This window comes from Macrotis lagotis, chromosome 4 (genome assembly GCF_037893015.1).
Source record: "Macrotis lagotis isolate mMagLag1 chromosome 4, bilby.v1.9.chrom.fasta, whole genome shotgun sequence".
Lineage (NCBI taxonomy): Eukaryota > Metazoa > Chordata > Mammalia > Peramelemorphia > Peramelidae > Macrotis > Macrotis lagotis.
In genome coordinates, this window is record NC_133661.1 from 123,762,234 (window position 1) to 123,789,870 (window position 27,637).

At 36.4% G+C, this 27,637-nt stretch overlaps 1 protein-coding gene across 2 annotated transcripts in view; it reads left to right on the plus strand.

Moving 5' to 3' along the window:
- The window catches only part of RASGRF1 (Ras protein specific guanine nucleotide releasing factor 1), a 212,815-nt gene that overhangs the window by 50,289 nt on the left and 134,889 nt on the right, over positions 1-27,637 (plus strand). For both annotated transcript variants that reach the window (XM_074231921.1, XM_074231920.1), the window contains 2 exons: positions 15,290-15,396; positions 26,492-26,639. In XM_074231921.1, coding sequence (XP_074088022.1) covers positions 15,290-15,396; positions 26,492-26,639 — 255 coding nt within the window. The remainder of the gene's footprint in view (positions 1-15,289; positions 15,397-26,491; positions 26,640-27,637) is intronic.

A 27,637-nucleotide genomic window follows, 5' to 3' on the forward strand; every position in this document is an offset into this window, starting at 1 on the left:
CAAACTAGTTAATTTCACTTATATTAAATTAAAAAGCTTTTGCACAGACAAAACCACTGTAACCAAGATCAAAAGAAATGTAGTAAACTGGGAAAGAAATTTTACAACTAGTACTTCTGACAAAAGGACTCATTTCTAAAATATCCAGAGAATTGAGTCAAATTAAAAAATAAAAAAGCCATTCCCCAGTTGACAAATGGTCAAAGGATGTGCAAAGGCAATTTACAAATGAGGAAATCAAAGCAATCCATAGTCATATGAAAAATTGCTCTAAATCACTAATTATTAGAGAAATGCAAATTAAAGCATCTTTGAGGTACCACCTCACATCTCTCAGACTGGCCAATATGACTAGAAAGGACAATGGTCAATGTTGGAAGGGATGTGAGAAATCTGGGAAACTAATTCATTGTTGGTGGAGCTGTGAACTCATCCAACCTTTCTGGAGAGCAATTTGGAATTATATCCAAAGGGCAACAAAAATGTGCATATCCTTTGATCCAGCTATACCACTACTGGGTCTATTCCCTGAAGAGATCATGAGAAAGGATAAAAATGTCATTTGTACAAAACCAGCTCTGTGGTGGCAAAGAATTGGAAATTGAGGGAATATCCATCAATTGGGGAATGGCTTAATAAACTGTGGTATATATATGTGATGGAACACTAGTGTTCTATTAGAAACCAGGAGAGATGGGAATTCCGGGAAGCCTGGAGGGATTTGCATGAACTGATGCTGAGCAAGATGAGCAGAAGCAGAAGAACATTGTACACCCTAACAGCAACATGGGAATGATGACCAATCTTAATGGACTTGCTCATTCCATCAGTGCAACAATCAGGCACAATTTTGGGGTATATGCAATAGAGAAAACCATCTGTATCCAGAGAAGGAATTGTGGAGTTTAAACAAAGACCAAAGACTATAATCTTTAATTTTAAAAAAATTATTATACAATTTTGCTATCTCTTATACTTTATTTTTCTTCCTTAAAGATATAATTTCCTTCCTATCACATTCAATTTAGATCAATGTATACCATGGAAATAATGTAAAAACTACCAGACCACTTTCTGGGAAGGGGGCAGATAGAGAGATTAGGGGAAAAATTGTAAAATTCAAAAGAAATAAAGTCCCCCTGTTTAAAGGGGGGGAAGAAGCCCTCACACTCAAAGTTTGAGAAACATTCCATTATTGTTTCCACTCCAAAAATATTAGATCACTGAAAAATAAAGTGATTTACTTAGGATCAAGCAACCAGTATGTATTAGAGTTAGGACTTAAACCCAGGTCTTCCTAGCTCCACAGTCAGCTCTCCATTCCCCTAAGCCATGCCTCTGTCATATTTCTCTCAAAATCATTAAAATGAATATTGAAGTTAAGACCTTGGAGAATAGGATGCTATTGATATTTGTCACCTGAATTTTAGCTAATCTTCATCAGTCATTTAAAGGTATTCTTATTTCCATCACTTCCTGGAACCATTTTTCCATCCCTTCTCCCACTCTTCAGCACACTCCTACATGACTTTGCTTGCTTTGCTTGGCACATCTCTCTTTTCTCCTGGTCCTTTAATAAATGAGGAATAATTTCTGTTGCCCCCATTACATCTGCCAAATTTGCCAACTCCCCCTCCTGTGTTCCTTTGGTTAGAAGAGTTTCTATGGTTTCCACCCCAGAATGGGAGGATATTTGAGGTGGGAGGGACCTCAGCCATCAACCATCCCAAGCCCTACATTTCCAAATAAAGAAATTGTCAACCAAAAAGTGGTTATATATTTTTTAAACAGAGCTGGGATCATTAGCCAGAACTCTCCTGAATTCTAGGGATGTATTCCTTCCAATCAATGTTACTTCTTTTCTCCAAACAAATCATCTATCTCTTTCTTGACAAAGTTCACCCAATTTTGTTAGGTTAAAATTCAAAGTCTACTATATATTTCCAATCTACTTTTCAAACTTCACTTGTGTGACTATTCTTCTCAACATATTCTACACTCTAGCCATCTAAGACCATCACACTCTAATTTTTCTACCTCCTTCAATATAACATTTTCAGAAAGAATCATTTCTTTCATACTCTGATGAATCTATGATATCAAAAATGAGAGTATTAACTTGTAATGGTGCGTGTTACACTTCATACATGTTATCCAAGGTGATGAGGTCCTTCCTCTTTAATCTGCTACAATACCTTGGTTTCCTTGATTATCAAATGAGCGAATGGGAATGAGAATCATCTCTAGGGTCCCTTTGAACTTTCAGTCTCTTGACTATCATTCCAGCACCTGGTGTATTAGTCTTTTCCAGATAAACTGATAAAAATGCTGAGGTTAAAGTCATAATTATAATTTGATAGTCACAGGCTAGAGATATTTTTAGAGGTTTGGGTTTAATTCAGCATATCTAGTTCCCACTAGTTCTGAAAAAGCAATCCCATTACTCTAGGTGGCTGGCCTCAACCTCTGCCTTCTCTCCTGTGAGATATCACTATCAATCAATCAGGTCAATACTCAGGATTCTGACCCACTTCTAAGGCAGCCTGGTCTTCATCACTGACCACTCCTTTCATAGCCTAAACTCTCTTTGAACTGTAGAAAGGATTCCTATTCAGAAATAGGTTGGACTAGATATTCTTAGAGGTCTTTCTTTCCAACTCAGAAAATCTGGAATTCTGGAAAGTAGAGAAATGCCTATAAATGTTCATAGGCTTGAAGTAATTTCTTATTCCTTTCACACCATTCCACAATATTTTCCTCTTTCTCTTCACCCTTTCTTGCCTTGAATCCTTCTCTACGGTTGTGATGAAGACAGTTAATTTGCCTGTTCTGTTATAAAGGATATGGTTAATTTAAACTCTGTATCTAAAGCGATTTCTAAAGAAGCCAGTTGCTAAGTGGTTGCTAGGGCAAGCTGGCAGGGGCTATTCATTCATTCAATCCTATATAGATTAAGGGAAACAGAGGAGGGAGAAGGTTATTTATTTCACTTCTAGAGAGATGAAATAAGATTTTATAGAGGACAAGTCACATATGGCTGAGAGGACCCTAGAACAAGAATTTGTAATGATGCCCTATACTAGCTAGACTGAGGCAGCATCTGCTGGAGGACCTCAAAAGAATTAGATTAGAAATGTAACAGGGAAAATCCAGAACAAAGGTAGAGGTAGAGGAAAAGTGGAATCAATGATGGGAAAGGTGGAGAGAAGCAGCAAATATATTTTGCAGGCTCAAAAAGGAGGCCTCCTTGTCACAATTAGCATGGGAAAAAATGCCTACATTTCACTAGGAACTATCATAGTCTATCAGAAGGGTCTTAACCACAAAGTAAAAAAGAGTGGATCTACAAAGGAATCACAGGATCACTGAATGTCAGAAATAAAACCCAAAGAATATCAAAGTTATTTGCCCAAGTTTTCATTGTCACTAAAGAACAAAACCAGGATTCAAACCCAGGTCTTCTATTTCTCAATCCCATGCTCTTTCTACTATATCACATTGAAAAGACATATTCCAAAGTCTTCATAAAAAGGTTCTATTTTTATTCAAAGACATGAAATGGAAACTTATTCATCTTCTCATTCACTCATTGCCAGGAACAATACTTTGAAAAATAACTGGTGAAGGAATACCTAAACTTCAGGGTAAGTGCCTAAAAGATGAATTAACCCCATATATACTGAAACTATACATCTATGAACTTATCCTATGGTATCCCAGATTATAATTTTTTCTGTTGGTTGTCCAAGGATATGCTGATAAATGTTTAACAACCAGCCCGGGGGAAAAAAAACTTCATTCAGGTCACATTTTGAGTTTAATCTGAATTACTACCATTTTCCCATCATTCCCATCATTTTCATGTCTAGACACTCAACAACAACAAAATCAAACCCTGATTTATCACATTTGCTAATTTTCAAGGTGAAAATATCCATGCTGAAAATTTTAACAAGCAACTAACTCTTCTGACTCCAGCATAATCCTACATATGACCTTCTTAGGCTATGAACTTCATGAGAACAGAGATCTAAACCAACTATTATCCAGCAACTGATATGGTTTTATGCATAAAAAAGATAATAGTAACTATTATACTTATGTATGGTATCAATACTTCCATAGTGCTTTAGGCTTTATAAAGTATCATAGAATTTACAAATTATCTTTGCAAAGATAATGTTTTATTGAATTGAATCTAATAGACACTAATTTTTTTGCTCTCCAAAATGCTAATTATTTCCCTTCTTAAGTTTACCTAAAAATCTATTCACTTCTTAACTTTATGTCCCTGAATAATGCCATCCATTGTTTTTAAAATGCAAATAGTCATTACATGTAAATAATATCAAGGGAAGGGAGCAAGTATTTTAGTGCCTACAATGTCCTAGACACTGTGCTAAGTACTTATAAACATTATTTCATTGCATTCTTACAAGAATCCTGGAATACAGCTAGTATTATCATCCCCATTTTACAGTTGAGGAAATTGAGATAAAAGTGAAGTAACTTGCATATAGTCAATAATTATTGGAGGCCAGATTTGAATTTGGGACTTTCTGATTTCAGGTTTTTATCTACTGTACCACCTAGATTCCCTTTATATCAAACTGAATTTTTGAAATAAAAGGAAAATCTATCTAGAAACTATGTGAGGCGATTATTTGATGGCGTGGCAGCAGTGGTGGTGGTGGTGGTGGTGGTAGTGGTGGTGGTGATGGTGGTGGTTGAATCATTTCAGACATGTCCAACTCTTCATAACCCCATTTGGGGTCTTCTTGGCAAAGTTCAAGCAGTAACTTTCCTTCTACGGCTCATTTTACAAATGAAGAACCTGAGACAAATAGGGTTAAGTGACTTGCCCAGACCATCCAGTTAGATGGTATAGTAACTAACTGAATATTACTTTGGAATTGGAACCAGGAAGATCTGGGTTCAACTGTCTCCAAAATACTAGGCATGTAAACCTGAGCAAATCACTTTTACTTTTAAGCTTCAGTTTCATCATTTGTAAAATCATACAAAAATATTCATAGCACCTATCTCCCAGGATTATTGTGAGGATAAAAATAAACTAATGTTTGTAAATTATAAGGGACAATATAAATGTATGCTATTGTTGTGTATGTATTACTATGTATGCTTATTATTGGTGATACTACTCAGTTATAGAGAGTTCTAGGAAACAAATTCCACTTGGATACACCTAAAAAATAATCTATATCTTTTAAATTTTCTTTTCACAGCTGACCTCTTATCCTTTATACTCATAGATGTTTGGAGGGAAAAAAAATCATAGGGGTTCTCTTTCTCTCTCTCTCTCTTCCCATCGGTCCTTACCCTCAAGCTTGATGTACTGTTGTGATCTCAGAGAGCTGCTTCCCAAATTTTGCGATCTTGCTGACTCAGTCTCTGTAACTGAACCTCCTCCTCTTCTCTGTGTCTCTTCAAAGGAATTTTTTTTCTTCCTCTGTTAAATCTGTTCTATATCTTTCTTTTGAATTCCATTAGTTAATGAGCAATCTGGACACACACACACACACACACAAACACACACTCACTCACTCACTTTCAGTCTCTCTTCCCTAACTCTTGCTCTCTTATGCTTTCTCTCACTCTCTTTCTCCTCTACCTCCACCTCCCCATACCATTTAGTACCCTCTTTTTCTTTCCTTTCTTTGTTCTTGAATTTTATCCTCATTTCTAAATGTCACCAGTGCAGCAAGGTGGTACAGTGCACATAGTAAGGAAAACCTGCATTCAAATCCAGCCCAGATACTTACTAACTGTATGACCCTGGACAAGTCACTTGACTCTGTTGGCCTCAGTTTCCTCATCTGTAAATTGAGCTAGAGAAGGAAATGACAATTCATTCAACTATCATTGCCAGGAAACACCAAAATGGGATTATGAAAAATTGGACATAACTGAAATGACAACAAGAACTAATTGTCACAATGGTCCATTGGCTTTGGGGGGGATAGTATAGATCTGGATTTCTCAAATAATCTCTCTGACACGTATTACCCTTGTGACCTTGAAGTAGTCATTTAATTTCCTTTGGGCTGAGTTTCTTCTGATGAAAATGAATGGCAGCAGACTAGATGGCCTCCAAGGCTCCCTTCTAACTCTAGAGTATTGGTCCTACCAAGTTATGGGAGTGCTTTAAAAAAGGTAGAGACTCTGCTTGAGGATTGGTATAGTCTTGCATTAGTGAGTTAGACACATCTAGGCAAAGGTGAGTCAAATTTTTACATTTATGCTACTGGTTCTCATAATTGGAAGAATATGAACCAACCTCATAAAGATGCCACTAAGTCTTAGCAGCTTTATTTCATTTAAATACACTTATAATCAAAAGAGATAAAAAAAACAGAGACAAATACAGAGAAAGACAAAGAAGAAAGAAGAATGTTGAAGAGAGAATAAGAAAAAGAGAGAGGAGGAGAAAGAAAGAAAGAAAGAAAGAAAGAAAGAAAGAAAGAAAGAAAGAAAGAAAGAAAGAAAGAAAGAAAGAAAGAAAGAAAGAAAGGAAGGAAGGAAGGAAGGAAGGAAGGAAGGAAGGAAGGAAGGAAGGAAGGAAGGAAGAAAGAAAGAAAGAAAGAAGAGAGGAGTTGGGAAGGGAAGAGGGAGTAGAAAAGGAAGGGGAGAGACAGGGAAGAGAAAGGAAAGAGGGAGGAGAGAAGGGAGGAAATAGAGAAAAAAAGAAAGAAGAGAACACTTCATGGATGAAGAAAGATACAGAACATTCAGTGACTTTCCAAGGGCCACAGAGTGGATTAAAGTGGTGTTTAGTCTAATTCTTAGTCCATAGCTACATTCAATCAGCCTCTGCTCCCAAAGCTTTGGAGTTGGTGGGAACTGGAGAGTGCTTCTCCTGTCCTTAGATCTCCTGAGTATTATTGCTCAACAACTGATGGCATCAAATCAGAACAGATTTGTTCCACCACTTCAAAGTTGGCTTCCTCTCCAAAAGGGTGGGTGAAATGATGTATGTAATTCTCAGGGAACTTAGGGTCTTTTTGTTTTTCAGGACAGAAACATTCAGTGTCTCTTTCCTCTAACAAAGCTATGCTTTCCTCCCCATTCCAGGGGCTTGCCTATGACCTGAATTTGAATGAATTATTAATAAGTAGAATGTATTATTAATAAGTCATAGTGTAATGGAAAAAAACTAGGCTGGATGTCAGGAAACCCAAATTATAGTTTTTGCTATTGATCATAGACAATTCTCAACTATAAAAATAAGGATATTGAATTGGACACCTTTGCTTAGGCCTTTGTTTATGCTAGACTTACCATTTCTATGATAGCAATTCCCAGTGAAGAAATTCTTCCCAAGGGAGACAAATACCTACTCAGTAATATAGAATTGCCTGAGGCATAGAGAGAGTAAAGGATCCATCCACCCCCTCAGTCATACAATGTATGATACTGACTTAAAAAACTCATTTCATTATTTCAATGAACTATCAAAGGTGAGACTGAACCCAGGTCCTCCTGATATCAAGGTCATTTCTCTATTCACTGTGTCACCAACTCAGATATGAGCTTTAAGATTTTTCCAGAAGTTCTATACTTGAAGTCTGGATTCCTCTGATCATCTTTTGGCCAGATCTTTCTAAAAACCCATATTGGAAAATTATATGAAAAGTCAATTTGAGCCTAATTAGAAGCTCAAAGATTTAGAACTAGGAATTTGTCTAATCTCTTTGTTTTACAGTAAGTAAAGTTCTAGATTAGAGACTAAATGACTTACCTAAATTCACATAATATGGCAGAGTCCAGATTCAAAGCCGGCATTTCATGTTCTTTAGGTTGCAACATGCCACCCCTCTAAAGTGAAGAATGTCAAAACCACCATCTTTGTTTAAGTCTGAATGCACTTAGAACCTGCAGGGATCATTCATAAGATCACAGAACTAAAGAAGAAGAATGAACCTCAATAATTTACTCCGACTTTATCATTCTACAGATGAGTTTAACAGGTAGATAGAATAGTCCAGGGACTTGGGGAGGGATATATAAGACCAGGATCCAAATATAGATTTGGTTGTATCACTGCTTTAAAGAAAAATCTTGATTTGAAGATGGGAGCACAGAAATTAGAGGCGTGATACAAAGAACATTGAATTTGGGGTCAGAAGGCCTGGTTTCTGAGTCCCAGTCCTTCCATTCACTACCAATATAACTTTGGACAATTTACTTAACCTCTCTGGGCCTCAATTATCTCTTCTGGAAAATGTGGAGGTTAGATTTATTGCAGTTGTTTAGTCATGTCTGACTCTTCATCCCCTCATACATCATATTATACTAGGCCTTTATCTTTTCTACTATCTTTCAAAGTCTGTCCAGGTTCATATTTATTGTTTTCATGATACTATCTACCCATTCATACTCTGTCATCCCATTTTCTTGTGCCTTCCATTTTCCCCAATATCAATGAGTCTCATCTTCTCATCATGGGGCCAATATTTAAGTTTAACCTTCAATATTTAACCTTCCAGTGAATATCCTTTAATAATTTCATTATTGATTGATTTTGATCTCCTTGTTGATTAAGTCTTCCCCAGCACCATAATTCAAAAGTATCTCTTCTTGTGTTCAGTCTTTCTTATAGTCCAACTCTCACAATCCATAAATTGTTACTGGGAAATTCATAGCCTTAACTATAAAGACCTTTATTGGCAGGGTGATGTCTCTGCTTTTTCTGTATACTGTCCAGATTTTCCATAGCTTTCCTTCCAAGAAGCAAGTGTCTTTTAATTTCATGACTACAATCACAGTCTACAATGATCTTTGAGGCAAAAATATAAAAATTTGACACTGTTTCCCTTTCTTCACCCTCTATTTACCAGAAACTGATGGAAACAGTTGCTAAAATCTTAGTTTTTTTAATATTAAGTTTCAAGTCAGCTCCTCTCCTCTTTCACCCTCATCAAGAGATGTCTTAATTCCTCTTCACTTTCTACCATCAGAGTGGCATCATCTGCATATCTGAGATTGCTGATATTTATCCTAGCCACCTAAATTCCATCTTTTGATTCATCCTGTCTGGCATTTTGCATGATGTAGTCTGCATATAAATTGAATAAATAAGGTGACAATACATAATCTTGTCCTCCTTTTCCAATCTTAAACCAATCAATTTTTTTGTGGTTGATTCTGTTGATCCTTGGGCCATGTATATTTTCCTCAAGAGACAAGTAAGGTGAACTGGTACTCTCATCTCTTTGAGGACTAGACACATTTTATTGTGTTACACACAGAGAAAGGCTTTGGTATAATCAATGAAACAAAAGTAAGTGTTTTTCTAAAACTCCCTTGTTTTCTGCATAATCCAGTGAATATTGACCTATGGTATCTAGTTCCCCTGTCTCTGAAAACCAGCCTGCTCTTCTGATAATTCTCAATTCATATAATACCTGAAGCCTAACTTGGAGGATCTTAAGCATAACCTTGCTGGCATGTGAAAAGAGCTCAATTGTTCAGTAATTTGACCAGTCCTTGGTATTGCCCTTCTTTAGGCTTGAAATGTAAACTGATCTTTTCTAACCCAGATCTCTAAGACTCCTTCCAGTTCTCAATCCTGAGTAAATAGACCTGAGAAGTAGGACTTCAACAGGAGAATCAAATGAGATTCTGAGTTGATAAAATCAAAGGAGCACATCTCTGAGCAAATGGAAGAAAACTTAAACTTAGTAATTACCTAGCTTAGAAACCTCAAAGGTATGGCTGGCTGTATGAAGATTGGAGGAAACCAAATATAATTTTTGACTCAGTGTTTGCTTAGGGTGAGTCCAAATTGCTGGATCCTACAAATTTACATCTCTGGTATTTATAATAGACTCCTAAAAGGAGAATTTGGAGATTCGTATATTTATCAGCTTTCCCACTTTTCCATACTCCCACCATTTTTTCTCTGTTACTCAGTCTTCTAAGAGGGCAATGTGGTAGGAGTTGGGTTCATGCTGAAGTTGCTTCATAGTGGAATTACTCAGGAGATGGAAAATAGAGAGATTTTTCTCCTTATTCCCAAAGATCATGCAGAGAGCAAGGTTCCCCCCGCCCAACCCTGCAGTTTTTGGAAGCCTTATTTCCAAATAATGAATCAGAATCAGTTTTAATAACTATGATCTTTTATCTTAGGGAAGATGAGGATGTGGGAAGTAGGGAAGGTTGAGAAGGGGAATATCATATAATTGCTATGTTTAGACTTCTTGGAATTCCTTCCTCCCTCACTTTATTCTGCTTAATGAGGGAATGTTTCCTAGAGAAAGTAGGTAGAATGTGTGCTTTATGGTACAAAATGAGTGTTTCATTAAATAGAAGGTGGTCTTTCTCCAAAGTGAGAACACACAGGAGAAAAAAATCAGTCATAGAAAATGTTTGATCAGAAAGGGACTTGGAGATTAGCTAGGCTAAATGTCTTACTTTGAACAAGAGAACAATGAGGATCATATTCAAGATCACATGACTAAGAAATGGCAGGGGAAGCAGAATGAATTGAAGTAATAATAGCAATAACTAGCATTTACATAATGATTTAAGATTTGCAGAGTGTTTTACAAATATTATCTCATTTGATCATCAGAACAATCCTGGGAAATAGGCGTCCTGGTTATGCCCATTTTACAGAGGGGAAAACCAAGGCACAGAGATCTCTGCCAGGGTCACTCAGCCAATAAGTGTGTGAACTCTTATTTTTCTAACTGCAAGCCCAGTACCCTCTCATCACATTTTGATAGACATTTGGATCCTTTTCCCAGGGTCTTATGGAAGAATCAGTACTTTTATCACTGTAGGGAGAGGGTATTGCTGCCTGGGAAACTCTGACTAGTGGCCAACCTCAAGTCTGCAACAGAGTTTGTCCAGTTTGATCTAGAATGAAATTTTGGCCTACATAGAAATCTAGTAACTAACTGTAGCCCAATGACATAAGCAGTAGCACTCAATTACAGCACCAGCAGTCATTCTAATACCTTGAGACATTTCAAAGATGAGGACAAGCAGAAATTAGCCAGACACCTGCAAACTGTTGGAGTTTGCAAAAGACAGACTTTTTTTTGTAATGTTGCTTCTTTGCCAAGCAGAGGAGCTAATAGTCAACTGTGAATACTCCCATTGTTTCTTTATTAGTTCAGTTATTCTGTGTTGTATTTGACATTTCATTACACGGCCCCAGTTATCTGTTTCCTAGGAAACAATCGAAAGACACATGAACAGTGGGAAAACAACCCGAACTCACACATTGGCTTCCACTGTGACTGACAATTAACATGAATACAGTAAATGTCAACGGGAGCTAAATATAGTTTACACATAGGTCCTAGACTGCTTTTTATTGGTGCCTAGGTGCTGAGCCATCATGATACAGGGAAAAAATATCTCTGGGCCTTATGATGAAGTCAGTCCCAAGCCCAGGCTTCAGCTGCATTCTTTGAAGATTGTGTTCTGCTAGATCAGAAGTTCCCTGAGGGCAGGAGCACTCAGTGCCTTATCTGAACTTGCCTAATTCTAGTTCACTGCTCTGCATACAGGCATTTCAAAAATGCTTACCCAGTGACAAAATGGTGGGGTCAAGGGTGGGAATGGGGGGATGGGAAAGTCACCAAATGGACAAGTTTTTAGAACTCAGTTAGCTACCTGCCTCTTGTTTTCTTCTCACTCAATTACACCATCACAAGTCCCCTGCCTTTGTTCACTAATAAAAGAGAAAAAAATTGCATCATTGATAACATTGATTCATCATTGAAGCATCATCCAAATCCATAATGAACTAAAAAAATCACAGAATATTAGAATTGGAAGGGAACTTACAAACCATTTGATTTAAATTGTTAATTTTATAGCTTAAAAAGACTGAAATCCAGAGAGAAATGACTTCAAGAATTTATTAAATACTTGATTACTTGTAGAGCAAGTTCATGGGGGTTACAAAGACAAAACAAAATAAAAATTCCTGCTTGCATCACTGGTGGGGGAAGGGAAGAAATAGAATACTTATAAATATTGATCCACAAAAAATAATTTGATGGGAGGGTGGCAAGGAACAAAGAAACATGAATATCTAGGGGCAATTGAGTTACCTCAAAGGAAATATTTTCTGAGTTGAGTCTTAAAGAAATCTAAAGAGAAGGGATAAGGAGGTTTCTAAATGTCCAGGACAACTTGTTCAAGGTCAAAGAGGTTGGTGATGGAACTACAAGTTCAGGGAACAGCAAGCAAACCAGTAGGAAAGAATATGTTGGGCAATTTGACTGGAAGGTAGACTGTATGAAAGGAAACAATTGGAAATAACACTGGTCAGCCTGGAACCATATTGTAAAAAGTGTTGAAAGCCAGACTTTTTTGTATTTTGTCCTGGAAATAAAGTCATTGAAGATTCTGAAGCAAAGGTAAAACATGGTTAGATCTGTACTTTAAGAAAATTCTTTTAGCAGCTCTGCAGCTAGAATTAGAAGAGACCAATCTATAAATGTCAGTTGTTATTACTATGATTACTAAAATTCTGATGCAAACCAAAACTTCCAGTTTGCAGAGGGCTCCTGTTAGTTGAATGCCAATTAACTGAGATTTCATTACATTACCATGAACTTAAAAGGAGTTTGAATTAAGAAGACAAATAATAATTCAAGCAAAAAGTGATGAAAGATTGAACTATGGTGGGTGCTATTTTAATTTAATTCAATTCAATAAACATTTATTAAATGCCAGCTATGTAATAGCATTATGCTAAGGAAAGAGATACAAATGGCACCGTGGAGGTAGAATTGACAAGGCTTGGCAATTGTGCAAGATCTCACATAGTTAATTCATAGGATTTGAAGGAAAGGGGAAAGAAAAGAAAGGAAATTCAGACCTATGATTGCATCTGGTGTTGTAAAGTCCCAGGGTGGAAGTTCCCTCTATCAATGCAGATTGGCAACACTTTTGTAACTAATCCATTTTTTCTGGGTTATTGAGAGATTGACTTGCCTTACCATACAACTAATATGTATGAGAGAAAGGACTTGAACCTAGGTCTCCCTGACTCCATAGTCAGTTCACTATATCAGATCAGGCTACCTTTCTCCATAAACACAAACTGGAAAGATCAGTATCCAAATCTCCTAACTTCTAATGCTCCACTACTCCACACTGTTTCTATGGACATTAAACAACCTAGTAATTAAAAGCAGCAAGTGACATATGAAACATTCTCCTTTTCCATGGCATACTCATAAAATGAAGACATTAACTGCTAATAATTGCAGATTCTGAAGCTCTGTTCTAGCTACAGGCATAGTATAATTAAAGTAGGGGGGAGCATTGAGCTAGTAAGGAAGTCTCAGGTTCTAGTCCAATGTACTTTAATTTCCATAATAATGTTTACAGCTCCCTACTTTATGGAAGAGGTAACATTAGGGGAAATGCTTCAAACTCCTTTTAAGTTCATGGTTATATAACTGGCACTCAACTAACAGAAGCCCTCAACTAACTGGAATTTTTTTATCTGCATCAGAATTTTAGTAGAATAATCATAATGGTAATAACTGACATTTATAAAGGACATTAAAAAATTTTCATTTGAGCTCACAACAATTCATTGAGTTCAGCAGTATAGATGTCATCAATTCCATCTTAAAGATGAAGAAACTGAGTCTGAGAAAGTAGAGTGACTTGTGCATCCATGGTCACAGAGCCAAGAAGTGCCACAGACAGGATTTGAATCCAGGTCTTTCTGACTCCAAGTTTTGTGTTTATACATATGTATATGTGGGGCACATGCATGATAATTTGAAGAGGGAGAGAGTATTAAAGAAAGAGGAAGGGAACAAGCATTTATTAAATGTTTACTTTGAGCAAGGCATTGTGTTAAATCTTTTCCAGACTGCCTGGAGAGGTAGTTACTAACATAATCAGCCTTTAACAAATGAAATTGAGGCAAACAGAGATTAAGTGACTTGCCTGGAGATAGCTAGTAAGTGTCTGGATTTACATTTGAATTCAGGTCTTTGTGCCTACAGGTCCAATGTTCTCTATCTTTCTCTTCTAGCCATAACCCACTAAGGAGATCAGAGGTGGCACATAAATTGAGCCCTGAAGGAATTTAGAGATTCTAACAGGTACAGATAAAGAAGGGATCTCTTCCAGTCCAATCAACATTTTTAAGTGCCTACTATGTGTTAGCCATTCTAATAAGTGCTGGGGATATAGTTAAAAAGAAAGATGTTCCTGTTTTCAAGGAGGTTATCCTCTATTGGGGGGGGGGGGATATAACACATACAAGGAGATTGGGAAGCACTGGAGGGTGGAGGAAATGTGGGATCTGGGGCAGGGGCATCTTGTTCCCTGGAGTTGAAGCCAGAGCAGAAGATGAGAAGTGGAATGAACTGAGGGTCCAGTTTGTGCTCTTTATTAAAGGAAGATATTGGGAGGGAGTTTGGTAGCCCTCCCTCCAATTAGAAGGGAAAGGAGGCAGAGGGAGGTGGTATCAATTCAAGGCTTGAGTTAGCAACATGGTGATGAGTTTAGAAGTAAGGAATTTATCCTGGGTCAGGTATCTTGTCTTGGAAAACAGAGGAATTTCCAAGCATAAAGAGTGCCTTCTAGGCATGCAGAATGCCATTTTGGCATTGACACCTGTGTAAAAGCATAACAGTGGATGATGAATGCCAAGCTTGGTAAATGACATCTATACCAATATAGCAGGAAAATAGAGTCTCAAGAGGTTGTGTAGAGCCAGACTATGGAGAGCTTTAAATTCCAAATTGAAGAGTGTGCATTTTTTCTTAGAGGCAAGAGAACTCTTTGGATGGAGGAGCAATGGCCCTTCTATTCCTCTGCAACTAAAGTGTCTTGCACAGTTAGGCAAGGGAATGAACACTCTCTGATAAAGACGCAGACAATGTGAAGAAGCTAGTTTATAATTAACTCAAATTTCCAAAATGCAATCCTCCCCACTATAGCTCCCTCCTTTGTTTCCACCATTATACTCCTTTTGAAACATTTGACAGTATTCCCAACCTGCTTGTTTGCAATTTGTTGGTAAGTGTGGCTTTGTGGATTCTGTTTCCCTCTCACAATGTGTCCTAAGCAATAGTTCCATTACATTTTACAAAACAAGTCCTAAGCAAGAGTTTTAAACTGATAAATAAAACAGAATTCAGATGATCATAAATAATGGATGGGGGCTTAGCCAATGTGGCAGTGAGCTCTTAGAAATAGCTAAATTGATAGGCAAATAGAAATGTTATTCATGAGCATATCCAGGTAATCATAAGATATTTTTATTTTATTTCAACAGCATTATTTCACAGTTAACTTCAGCCATGAGAATCAGAAGGCCCTAGAGTTGAGAACAGAAGATGCTAAAGACTGTGATGAATGGGTAGCAGCAATAACTCATGCAAGGTAAGTCATTGAGTATGGACTATTTCTTCATATTTAGTGATCCTTGAACTTAGCTGTTCTCCAATATAAAACTGATTTCTTGTCCTTATTTGCTATTCAGAGAAGAAGAATGATGTAGTGGACAGAAGGTATGCTTTTAGTCAGAAAGTCCTTGGTTCAAGCCCTGCCTCTGACCACATACTAGTCTTATACTGGTGTCTAACCACAGACAAATTATAACTTACTTAAGTTACTTAAGGCAACTATCACAGATTCAAAGTTAAAGAAGAGTTCTGCATTGGATAGAAGTTTCCATTTTAAGAGCACCTCAAAATAATAAAAGCAAATATCTGGACCTACCTACCCATCCCCAAAAATAAATTATTTGATATTGTTACCTTACCTATTATTTTGGAATCTCTAAGCCATGGGGAGAAATAGAGTAAGATAATTTCCTCATTAAGATGGTAACAAGGAAGGGCCTTTTGGGTCTTTTTTTTCTTTTTTCTTTTGGTTTTTGCAGGGCAGTGTGGTTGGGGTGGATTTCATGTCACACAGCTGGGTGATTGTTGGGTGTACAGGGCCAGATATGGGCTCAGGTACTCCTGGCTTCAGGACTGGTGCTCCATCTACTGCGCCACCTGGCCATAACTACAATTATTACTATTATTTTTTTAATTTTAATTTTAATTTTTTTCTCTCCCCTTTATCGCTCAAATGAGTCTATATTTTGGGGAGTATTTTGTTTACTCTTAAACAAGAATATTTTATTAATGTATAAAAAACATTATTTGTACAAAATAAATGAATATTAAATTAAAAAATAAAATAAAATAAAAAACAAGGAAGGGCCTTGAGCTGGAATTTCAGAAGACCTGGGTTATAGTCCCAGATCTTCCATTAGCAAAATGTATTTGCTCCTCTGGGTCTCAATTTATTCATCTGTAAACAAAAGGATTAGCCTAGAAACCCACCAAAATGACTTCCAACTTAAGCACAAACTGCCACCTTCCTATCTTTCTAATTTTCTTACTCCTCTGCCATTCAATGAGCACACATTGCTTAAACAAATCTTTCTCTATTTTGGGAAATTCACTTGTTTCCTCCATCTTTGGAATACTTATTCCTTGTCTCTTCCTCTTTACTTCCCTGACTTCCTTCAAATTCCAGCTAAAATCCTTCCTTTTTTTTGAGAAGTCTTTCTTAATTCCTCTTAATTTTAGTGGCTTTACTCTGCTGATTATTTCATAATTATATTGTATATATCTTATTTATACATAATTGCTTCATATTATCCCCTACTCCCATTGGACTGTGAACTCTTCCAGAGTAGGAACAGCTTTTGTCTTTTCTTTGTATCCATAGAGCTTAGCATAGACATAAGTACATAGTAGGTGCTTAATAAATATTTATTGCATTTGTATCCATGTATATCCTTTTCATCATTCTAACTTGCATGTCTAAGGGTTCATTTACATAAAATACATGGAGAGTCACTGACATTAGGAAATCCAAGGAAATCAAATGCTTTGGAAATTTTTTTCAGAGAGAGTAAAGGATGAGAAGGGAGAAAGTGATCAGCAAGAACTCTCAAAAAAATCTAAAGGAGAAGAAGAGAAAGGGTCAAGTTGTCTTATACCTTATTTCTTTGTCCATAGAGTCCTAGGCTAGCATCGTTCCACTATCCCTAAGCCTTCTCTCCTAGTGGTTTTAATATAGATGTCTAAGAGGAGAAGTACCCACAAAATATACCCCAGTGTCTTCTTTGGAATAGAATCAGTAATAATGATGATGATGATAACTAGTATTTATGTAATACTTTAAGGTTTGCAAGGTTCTTTATATATACTACCCCATTTAATTTATCCTGTGAGGTAGATGCTGTTAATAACAGTGATGAAGCCAAAGGCTTACTGATTTGCCCAGTGTCACATAACTAAAGTCTATTAAGTACCTTTTTTCAGTTTTGAACTCAGATCTTCCTGATTTCAAGTTCAGTCCTCCATCCACTATATCACCTATAAGGGGTGGGATTGGGATGGGGAGAAAAGGAGGGATGCAACAGAAGATATTTTAAATTTTACCTGTAGTTTTTAACACAGCACAACTTCTCAGGTCAAATAAGTATTTGTCTTAGGACAATTCAAGTCAAGGATGTTACAGTAAAATCTGTAAAGAGGGATACCATCCTCATCTAATCCTGATGACAGCTTTAGTTCTAAAGTTGTGAATATGCTCGAGAATAATGAGAAGTTCTAAAATATGCTAGTACAAAAAGGAACCTTTTAGGTCACCTAATATTCTAGGATGGAATGTATCCAAAGATGGTCAGAGTCGTTTTGAAGCTTCTTGGAATAACTATTGGTAGAATTGTTTACTGTGTCAAAAAAAAGTGGCACTCTGCATGTCTAGAAGGCATTCTGCAGTGCACGTGCACTGGGGGTAGATGGTTTCTAGGTCCTGGAATACCCTAGTCATTCTCATCTCCTAAGTGTCCAACATAGTCCATCTTTACCTAATGATGAGATGCCCCAAAGAGGAGATTCGTATTTTATTCTAGAGATGATAAGGTACCCCTAGACTGGATTAAGTAGGGGAGAGACATCATCAGAATTGCACTTTGAGAAGATTAACTTGACAGCTGAATGGAAAATAGACTGGAATGAGGAGAGACTTAAGGAATAATAGTTGAGGCTTGAGGTGACAAAGGCTTATATCAGGTTGCTGGCTGTATCTAGCTTTGACATCAAAAGATCTGGATTCAAAGTTCAGTTCTGAAACATGGAACCCATGTTATCTTGGAGATGGGTTCCAACCCATCCCCTGACTGACAATAACCTGAAGGACCAGTACATCCCCATTGGACCTCAATATCTTTCACTTTAAGATGAGGACTTAGATTAGATAATGTCTAAGGAATCCTCCAAATGAGAGGCTAACCTTTTAGGCAATTCCTTTTATGGCTTACAGAGAGTTATATAGCATTTTTCTCATTTGATCCTTGTGGCAAAGTACCTGGCACTTTGCAGGTGCTTAATAAGTATGGATTGGTTGTTTGCTATATTGATTGATTGATTGATTGATTATAAGGATACAGATAAAGAAAGAGATTTAAGAGTCTTACTTGTTCAAAGAAATGCAACCAATCAAATGACAGAAAGAATGGGAATCCAAGTTTTCTATAATTAATTGCAATGGTCTTATCAGACTGGAAAATCTGAGGAATAACACTGTACTATAAGAAATGATGAGTTCGATAATCTTGGAAAAACATGGATAGACTTATACAAAATAATGAACAGAAGCTTGAGCAGAACCAAGAAAACATTGGATATAGTTATAGTAATATTGTTTTAAGAATAACTTTAAGTTACTGTCATTGTGACCATTATAAATACCCAAATTAACCAAGGACATATGAAGGAAAATGCTATCTACTTCCAAAGAAAGAAATGATAAAGAGATGTATTAAATTTTGAAGCTATGTGTATAGATAGAGATAGAGAAAGAGATAGAGATAGAGATAGAGATAGAGATAGAGATAGAGACAGAGACAGAGAGAGAGAGAGAGAGAGAGAGAGGGATAGAGATAGAGATAGACAAAGAGAAAGATAGAGATAGAGATAGATGATAGAGATACAGATACAGATACAGATAGAGACAGATGATAGAGAGAGAGAGATGTAGATGTAGATGTAGATGTAGATGTAGATGTAGATGTAGATGTAGATGTAGATGTAGATGTAGATGTAGATGTAGATGTAGATGTAGATGTAGATGTAGATGTAGATGTAGATGTAGATGTATTTGTGCCTATTGGTAGCCATTGCTAAAGCCAGGGCAGGGTTGGGGGGGGGGAGAACCTTATATGACAACTTTATTATATATTTAAAAGGAAGAGCAAGTTGTACGTAATAGATTTGCAGTTTTGTGTGGAATAATCTCTTTTCATTATATTATGTTATGGAAATTCTTGTTTTAGTCTATAAATTAAAATAAAATAATTAAATAAATTAAAAATAAAATATTTCTTTAAAAAGAAAACTCAGGAAAATAAGACTTTGGTGACTTTTGCCTAGGTGATGTAAAGAATTGGAAGAAAATAGAAAGAAGGAACTTCATTTCTCAAAGGCCTGTGTTGCTTACAGAAAACTCTAGGGAGGAAAATACACAGAGAGGTAATGAGAGAAGAAATTAGAAGCTTCTTAGATAGGCAAGAAAAAAGGAACTGATTAGAGGTCCTTTATGTCCTAGAGGACATGAGTCCAGTCCTAAAGGAAGTGAAACAACTCATGAGTAGAGCAAAGCTCTTTGTGCCTGTGATTAATTGCCAGCCTACATACAGTCTCCTCCTTCATAAATCCTCACGCCTTTAGCAAAAGGAATTCTGTTATACTTAAGACTGATGATTTATAACTGTTATAAATGGTGACTTTCTACTGAGGAAGAAGGAACAAAAATTCAAATTTAATATTTAGAATAATAGTTCCCAGACTTTGGGGGAATACTATAGTTTGTGGTACCTTTGTTCTATTTGCTTCTAAAGATGCCATATATAGGCAAATTTTTGTGATGATTTTATTTCAAAGAAGCCTTACTTTTTTTTTTTAGATTTTTGCAAGGCAAATGGGGTTAAGTGGCTTGCCCAAGGTCACACAGCTAGGTAATTATTAAGTGTCTGAGGCCGTATTTGAACTCAGGTACTCCTTATTCCAGGGCCTGTGCTCTATCCACTGTACCCCATCTAGCCACCCCATAGAACCCTTACTTTTAACAAAGTTGTATTTGCCCACAGAAATCATGCTTTGTTTCTCTGATTATAACTAATTCTTGGATATAAAGAATCCTGAAAAATAAATTGGTATCTTGCTTTGAAAGATCTTACAGCTAGGTGGCTCAGTGGATAGAGCACCAGCCCTGGAGTCAGGAGGACCTGAGTTCAAATTTGACCTCAGACACTTAACAATTACCTAGTTTGTGACCTTGGGCAATCACTTAACCCTATTGCCTTAAATAAATTTAAAAAAAAAAAAGACCTTGCCTTGAAAGTATAGGAAATGTGCATTTAAAAAATTAAATAGAAAAACTAGGGTTCTTTTGTCCTGTCATCAAATTGCAATGATCCTTCAACTCCCTTCCCCATCTCAAACAAACTAACCACTTAAAAAGACTTGCCTAAATTCCTAAGCTCTCTACCAGATCAAAGCTGTATCTTTAAAAGATACAGAAACTGAGAATTAGAATAGGTCAGGAGGGTTATCAGAAGGAAAAGAAGTCAAGTTTTCTCTCCTAGATTCATAAAACTTCTTTTCACTTGTCAGTTCTCCAGAGAAACTTTCAATGAGTCAATCAATCACCAAGCAGTTATTAAGTGTCTGATTTATGCTAGGTATTGATCTGGGAATGATGAGACATCAATACAGTCCCTGTCCTGAAGGAATTTACATTCTGCTAAAGAAATAGAAAGGGTATGGAGAAGGGAACTTTGGCTTAAGCAGACACAGGAAGTATAAAGTGGAACATAGGCCAGCAGATTGTCTTGACCTTTAGATGAAGATGATGATAATGATAATTAGCATTTATATGGGGCTTTAAAGTCTGTTAAATACTTTACAACTATTAGCTCATTAATTTTCTCAATAACCCTGGAAGGTAAATCTCATTATTATCCATGTTTTTACAGATGAAGAAATCAAGACATATAGCTAATAAATTCTTGAGGTGAATCTGAATTCTGGTCTGTGCTGACATATGGTTAGTGCTCTATCTACTTCACTTCTAGCTGTTTGTAGTGACTATATTCATTTGATTATTAGGAGGAAGAAAAGAGAAGGAAAAGAGAGGTAGTTTCTGTGCAAGATGTAGTTAAGAGCCCAACATTAACCAAGCAGGCCCTAGTGTCCTAATGGTTGACTGAATGGCCTGGAGGAAAATGGGACCAGTCAGATATAGAAGGCTGACTTAAGTTTGGCTCTGATCAATTCCAAGAAGGAAATTTTTCCCAAGGGAAAAAAAATGGAATGGGGGGGAGGAGGGGGTAGAGAAAGAAAGTAAAGTTTCTGAAGGTTTAGCTTAAGGGGTAAGGCATCACTGTTCATAATAAGGTTGGTAGGCAGAACTGATGACAAATACCTGAGGTCCCTTCAGTCCTATGATTAATTGTTGGAATCAGAAAGGACCTTACATGTAATATAGGACTTTAGAATTTAAAGTATGAATTTAATCAGAAAGTTTATCAAGCACCCATTATGTACAATACCCTGAAAGGAGCCTTAAAAATTTATAGAGTATGAAACTTTCTTTTTACACAGGAAGAAATCAAGGCCCAGTTATTTTGCCAAAAAAAACTGAAATGTACCTTTCACTAGGCCAAAAGGCCATCTCATGTGACTGTGGGAGGAGAAACAAAAGAAAGAGAAATGGAAGAGTCCCCATAGTGTGTCTGGAACAAAGATAATCAAGATATGCATCAAAAAAGGACAGAAAGTAGAAGTTGGTATAGTAAAAGCAGCTCCCAAGTGTAATGAAAAACTCAAATCCCAAATCAATACAGAAACTATAAAAACCCCTGTCTTTTCTTATGTGTCCTGGAGCCTTGAGCAGAACATTTACAGACTGACTCTTGAGTCCTGTTAATTTCAGCTATAAATACATGCCCAGAAACAGTCCTTTACACATTATTCAGCATTAGAATTCCTCCTTTTTGTTTTACTGATGCTTTTTGTTTCTACAGCATAGACACTTACCAAAAACATTACCCATTTTGAATTTATTCCTGCAACAAAAAAGCAATTAAAGAAAAACAATTGATTGCATCTGGTTGTGTATGTCATATTTCGTACCTATATCCCCACTCTTATTTACCAAAAGGAAATACAGCCTTAGAGTTTCAGTGTTTCCCTCCCTTTGAATTCCCAAGAACCAAAGGCTAGCTACATGAACAAAACAAAAACATAATGAAAATTAATTATATGATAAGATCTTTATTCAAATAAATAGACAAATATGTAGAATTAATAAACTCTGATTGATGCCTTCAAACTAATAATGGTAGGTTTAGCTGCAAAATAAGGTGCATAATTCATTAACAATCCATTGTCAGTTCTGCTGTCTTTCTCTACTACCTTCAACAGCTAAGTAGTCTCTCAAGTATTATAGCAGCTTACAAGAGGAGGCTATTGTTTCTCTTCGAGGCAGAGTAAGAGAAAAATAAATTGTTGGAGCTGGAAGAGACCACAGAAATAATTCATTTGGTCCAACTCCTTCATTTTTCAAACAAGAAAACTGAGTCCCAGAGAGGTAATCTAGCCCAAGCTAATCATTGGTAGAACCTGGACTTGAACCCAGTCCTTCAGATCTCATTCTTCCCATTCCACATATCCTACCTTCTACCCACCTCAGGATTTAATCCCAGTGCACCCATACAGATCACTTCTCTTTTTTCAAGAGACCACAAGATGGCCAATAAAGAATATCTTAGTTACATCTGAGCTTACTTGACACTCAAGAAAAAACTAACATAGGGTTAGCATGTATAAAAGCTGATGGAAATAATAGAGATAGAGCCCTGATGGTTTATCTAGGCACTGAAAAGAACACAAAAATCCGGTACCAAAGTGGTTGAATGGTCCTTCAACAAGTGTTTTCAATACTTTTGGGGAAGACTAGTTTCTAAGTGAATATGCCTCTGAGGTCATCTATGAGATTCCCAATATTATTCTTATCTGGGCAGCACATTTTAAGAAGGACATTAACAAGTAGCACATTCAAAGGAAGATCAGAATAGTAAGAGTACCTAAAATCTTGATATAGAAGAGTTTGAAGGAACTGGGATATTTAGCTTGGAGAAAACAATGTTTGGGGACTTTATAGGTATCTTTCAACTATTTGAAGGAAATTAAATTTATTCTGTGTAGTTTAAAAGGAAAAAAGAACCAGAGTTAAAATGTGTAATTCATAAGGATAGAATTTTTGTTCAATATAAGGAATGGCTTCTTAAAAATTAGAGCTGAAAATAGAATCAATCAATAAGTATTTCTTAAATACCTGGTATCTTATATCTAGACCCACAAGGAACTTCAAAGGCCATCTAATCCAATCCCTCATATTATAGATAAGGAAACTGAGTCCCAAGAAGATTAAGTGATTTGTCTATAGGTTACTTAGGTAGCTGATATCAACAGATGTGAACCCTGATTCTCAGAATCCATAGCCACTATGTTACCTGTGTGCTCATCACTGTGTAACAGGCTGGATTTAAATAAATAGGAAAGTAAGCATAACTTATTTTAAGCAGTTTACATTGTAGTGGAGAGCTACAAGTTCATACATAAGCAAATCAAATTATATACAAAATAAATACAAAGTGCAGGAGAACTAACAATTTGTGTATAAGGTAGTGAGTTCCCCATAAAGCAGAATCTGGATGATTTCTGTGTCACTAATATTGTACAAGATCTAATATTTGGGGGATGGATTATCCTCATTGGCCTCTAAAGTCCCTTCCCACTCCAGGATTTTGTGAACAAAAAACCTGAATTTAGTGATTGTTTTTCTTTCTTGTGAAAGAAAGTGTTGGGTGGCTAGGTGGTGCAGTGGATAAAGCACTGGCCCTGGAGTCAGGAGTACCTGGGTTCAAATCCAATCTCAGACATTTGATAATTACCTAGCTGTGTGGCCTTGGGCAAGCCACTTAACCCCATTGCCTTGCAAAAAAAAAAAAAAGTGTTACTTCTTTCTGAACAGCAAGGAAGAACAGTGATCAAGTTAATTCAGGTTACAATTCAAGTTCATTGTTTATCTGATTAGCTAATAGGTTGCACCATCATTATAGACCATTAATAAATTAATTTCATTTATAAATGAAATAAAACTACATTTGAATTTCCCACCAGGAATCCAAGCCCAGACTGTAGTTCTCATATATAACACCTTTGGTCAAGGTCTAAAGCATTATTTAAAGCAATTAACTAGTAAAATATTAGAAATTAGGGATAAATAGGAAGGAAAGACATGAATTTCCTAATTGTTATTTCCTGCTCTGAGCAGATGCTGTATGCCTTTTAAAATCTGTTTGCAGCAAAAAAAAAAATCATCCACACATACATGCTGAGACATCAATTTTTTATCAGAAAAATATATGTTTTCAGAAAATATGCTGTCATTTTAAGACTTTGAAACAATTAGTATATGTGACATTAGGATAATAAAACTTCAGAGTTGGGAGGGGTTTTAGAGATCAATTAGTTCAATCACTTCATTTTACAGATAAAATCCTTTCCTTACAGATAAGGAAACTGACCTCCAGTTAATTGATGGAAGAGTTGAGACTAGAATCACAGTTCCTGAACCTTGGACCTGTGAACTTTCCAATATATTGTGTTTTTTTTTTTTTTAAGTAAAAATGTATAATCTATTTAGTCCAGTATTTTAAACTTTGGGTGTACACGAGCTGAGTTCAACCTTGGGGTCAGTCTCCCAAAACAACTTTTACCTCATGTTATCCCCCATTCAAAATTGCCATTGAGTAAATCTCAAAATATATCATTCATATCAAGAACTCCTCAGTTGTTACTAAATGGATTCCTAAACACTTAAAGAAATGATGTAAGGGAGGCCAGGTGGCGTGGTGGATAGAGCACCAGCCCTGGAGTCAGGAGTACCTGAGTTCAAATCTGACCTCAGACACTTAATAATTACCTAGCTGTGTGGCCACTTAACCCCATTGCCTTGCGAAAACCTAAAAAAATAAAAATAAAAAAATAAAGTAATAATGCATTAGTTGAAAAGTCAATAGATGATAAACTTTAGTTCTCAATATAGAAAATGCAAAAAATCAGAAAAAAAGGGGCTCATTTCTCCTTCCTTTCTGGGGAAAGGAATTGGGATTAAAGTAACACTTTAAATATTAACTCATTTGATACTAAAAGCACCCCTGCAAAGTAGGAGCAATTATTAATCCCATTTTACAGATGAGGAAACTGAAGCAAATCAGAAGTTAAGTAATGTCTGGAGTCACATAGTTAGCAAATGTCTGAGGCTAGATTTTGAGTCTGATCTTCCTCACTCCAGACCTAGCACTCTATTCATTACACCACTGATTGCCTCTGGAAAGTCCCTCCTTTCAGATTCCTAGAGTCCCTCAGATTCCTTTCAATATCCTGTGATTCCTTAAATATATATTTTTTCACATGTCATTCCTCTGCTCAGAAACCTTCAGTGACTATTTCAACCAACATTATTTGGCATCATGTAAAGAGTGCTTAGACTGGGGAGTGAAGTAATATAGGTTCTAATCCTGATTCTACCAGTAACTAGATATTATTAGGCAAATCATTTTAATTTTTTTGTCCTCAGTTTCCTCAAATGCAAAGTTAAGATGTTCATCTATCCCCAACTGATCTCGTGAACCCTGGTTACCAACTAGAAATCCCACTTTAGATCTGACATCTCAACCATAGTATATTCAAAATAAAGTTCATCTTTCCCCCTTATCACACACTCCTCCAAATTTCCTTTTTTATTATAATGGACACCATTCTTCCAGTTGTTCAGGTTTCCCTCCTGAGAGGGAAAATGAACCTGGGGGTTGCTTTAATGTTTCAGTGATAATTCACTTTCATTTATAAGAAACCAAACAAGTATTCAGCTTTGGTACTATCTTGAAGTTTTGGACACCTCTATCCCCTAATGGAAGGAAAATGATTCCTTCCCCATCAGATCTTCAACATCTAATAAACTCATAGAAATAGTGGAATGCAAAGTTTAAGTATTTTGCTCCTCAATGTAAAGACTTTATCCCTTGCTGTTTTTCTTAGGACTGGTTGACACATACATGATAATCTTTCTTTAATTGTCCAGGAATTCCCCTTTGCTCTGTGTGTCTGTGTGTGTGTGTGTGTGTGTGTGTGTGGTGTGTTACTCTAATCTCTTCAATTTGTTTGTGCCTGCCATTGTGCATAGAACTGTACTGGACACAAATGAAAGTGTTCAAAAATTCTTGGATACCGATTCACAGGTCATTTAGTTAAGGAGAAAGTTAGAGAGTCATGGAGAGTGTGGGTATCATCATTTTTTAAAGAGAAGACATATTTGAAATGTTCATGTCTCTGCATAGTTACAGGAACCTGGCCACAGAGCATGAAGCCTTAATGCAGAAGTATCTCCATTTACTTCAAATTGTGGAAACAGAAAAAACAGTTGCCAAACAGCTGCGACAACAGATAGAAGATGGGGAGATTGAAATTGAACGACTGAAATCAGAGGTAACCACATTCAGCATGCCATTCTAAACATGAGTAGATCAAAGAATGGTCTGGCTTTATTTCATTTTTAACTTGCTTTATTTCATCTTTAACTTGCTTTATTTTCATGGCCAGACAAATCATTGAAATGCATAGGTAATCTCTAATCCATCTTTTTCAGCCTTTTTCAGGAAAATTTTCACCAGTTTTGATCTAATAAATTTTGACTTGGAATTTCAGAAATTAAAAATTAACAAAATGACTCTTTGGTCTGGGATAGGCAGAGATGATGAGTTTAGCTATAGAAAATGAAAGAGAGTCACCTGGGATTCTCAGTCAAAAAAATTGAATTCATCAAATAATTAAATTTGCTAAGAGTGAGAGAAGGAAAAGGGAATTAGATTGGGAAGAGAGTAGATTGGACGTAGGGGAGAGTATAGAGTACTAGGGAAATAAAATATGGAAAATCAACAAGCCTAATGACCATTCAAAGAAGATATAACTGACTACATTTTATCTTCTTGTTATTGCGATGAGTTGTTTTCTGTCATTCCAACTTTTGGGGATTTTCTTGGCAAAGACATTGGAGTGTTTGCCATTTCCTTCTCTAGCTCATTTTATAGATGAGGAACATTTTATGCTATCCAGCATTTATTAGGAATAATATTAACTTATAATTGCACAGAGTTTTGTAGTTGCAAAGTGCCTTACATACTTTTTCATTGGATCAAATCTCATCCAGAATGTGGAAGACTGAAAGGCAATGAGGCTAACAAGATAAAGAGTTCACCTTGGAATGAAGAAAATCTGGCCTAAACTCCTGCTTATGCCATATACTGCCTATATGACCCTGGACAAGTCACGCAATATTCCCTAATCTTATAAGTTGCAAAAAAAAAAAAGGCATATTGGGAAAAGAAAGCTCTTCATTGAGAGATTTCCTAAAGAAATCACAGGTTTGGTCTTCAATATCATAGTTGCACAATATCTTCAATTGCACAACCAGACAATTTCATATA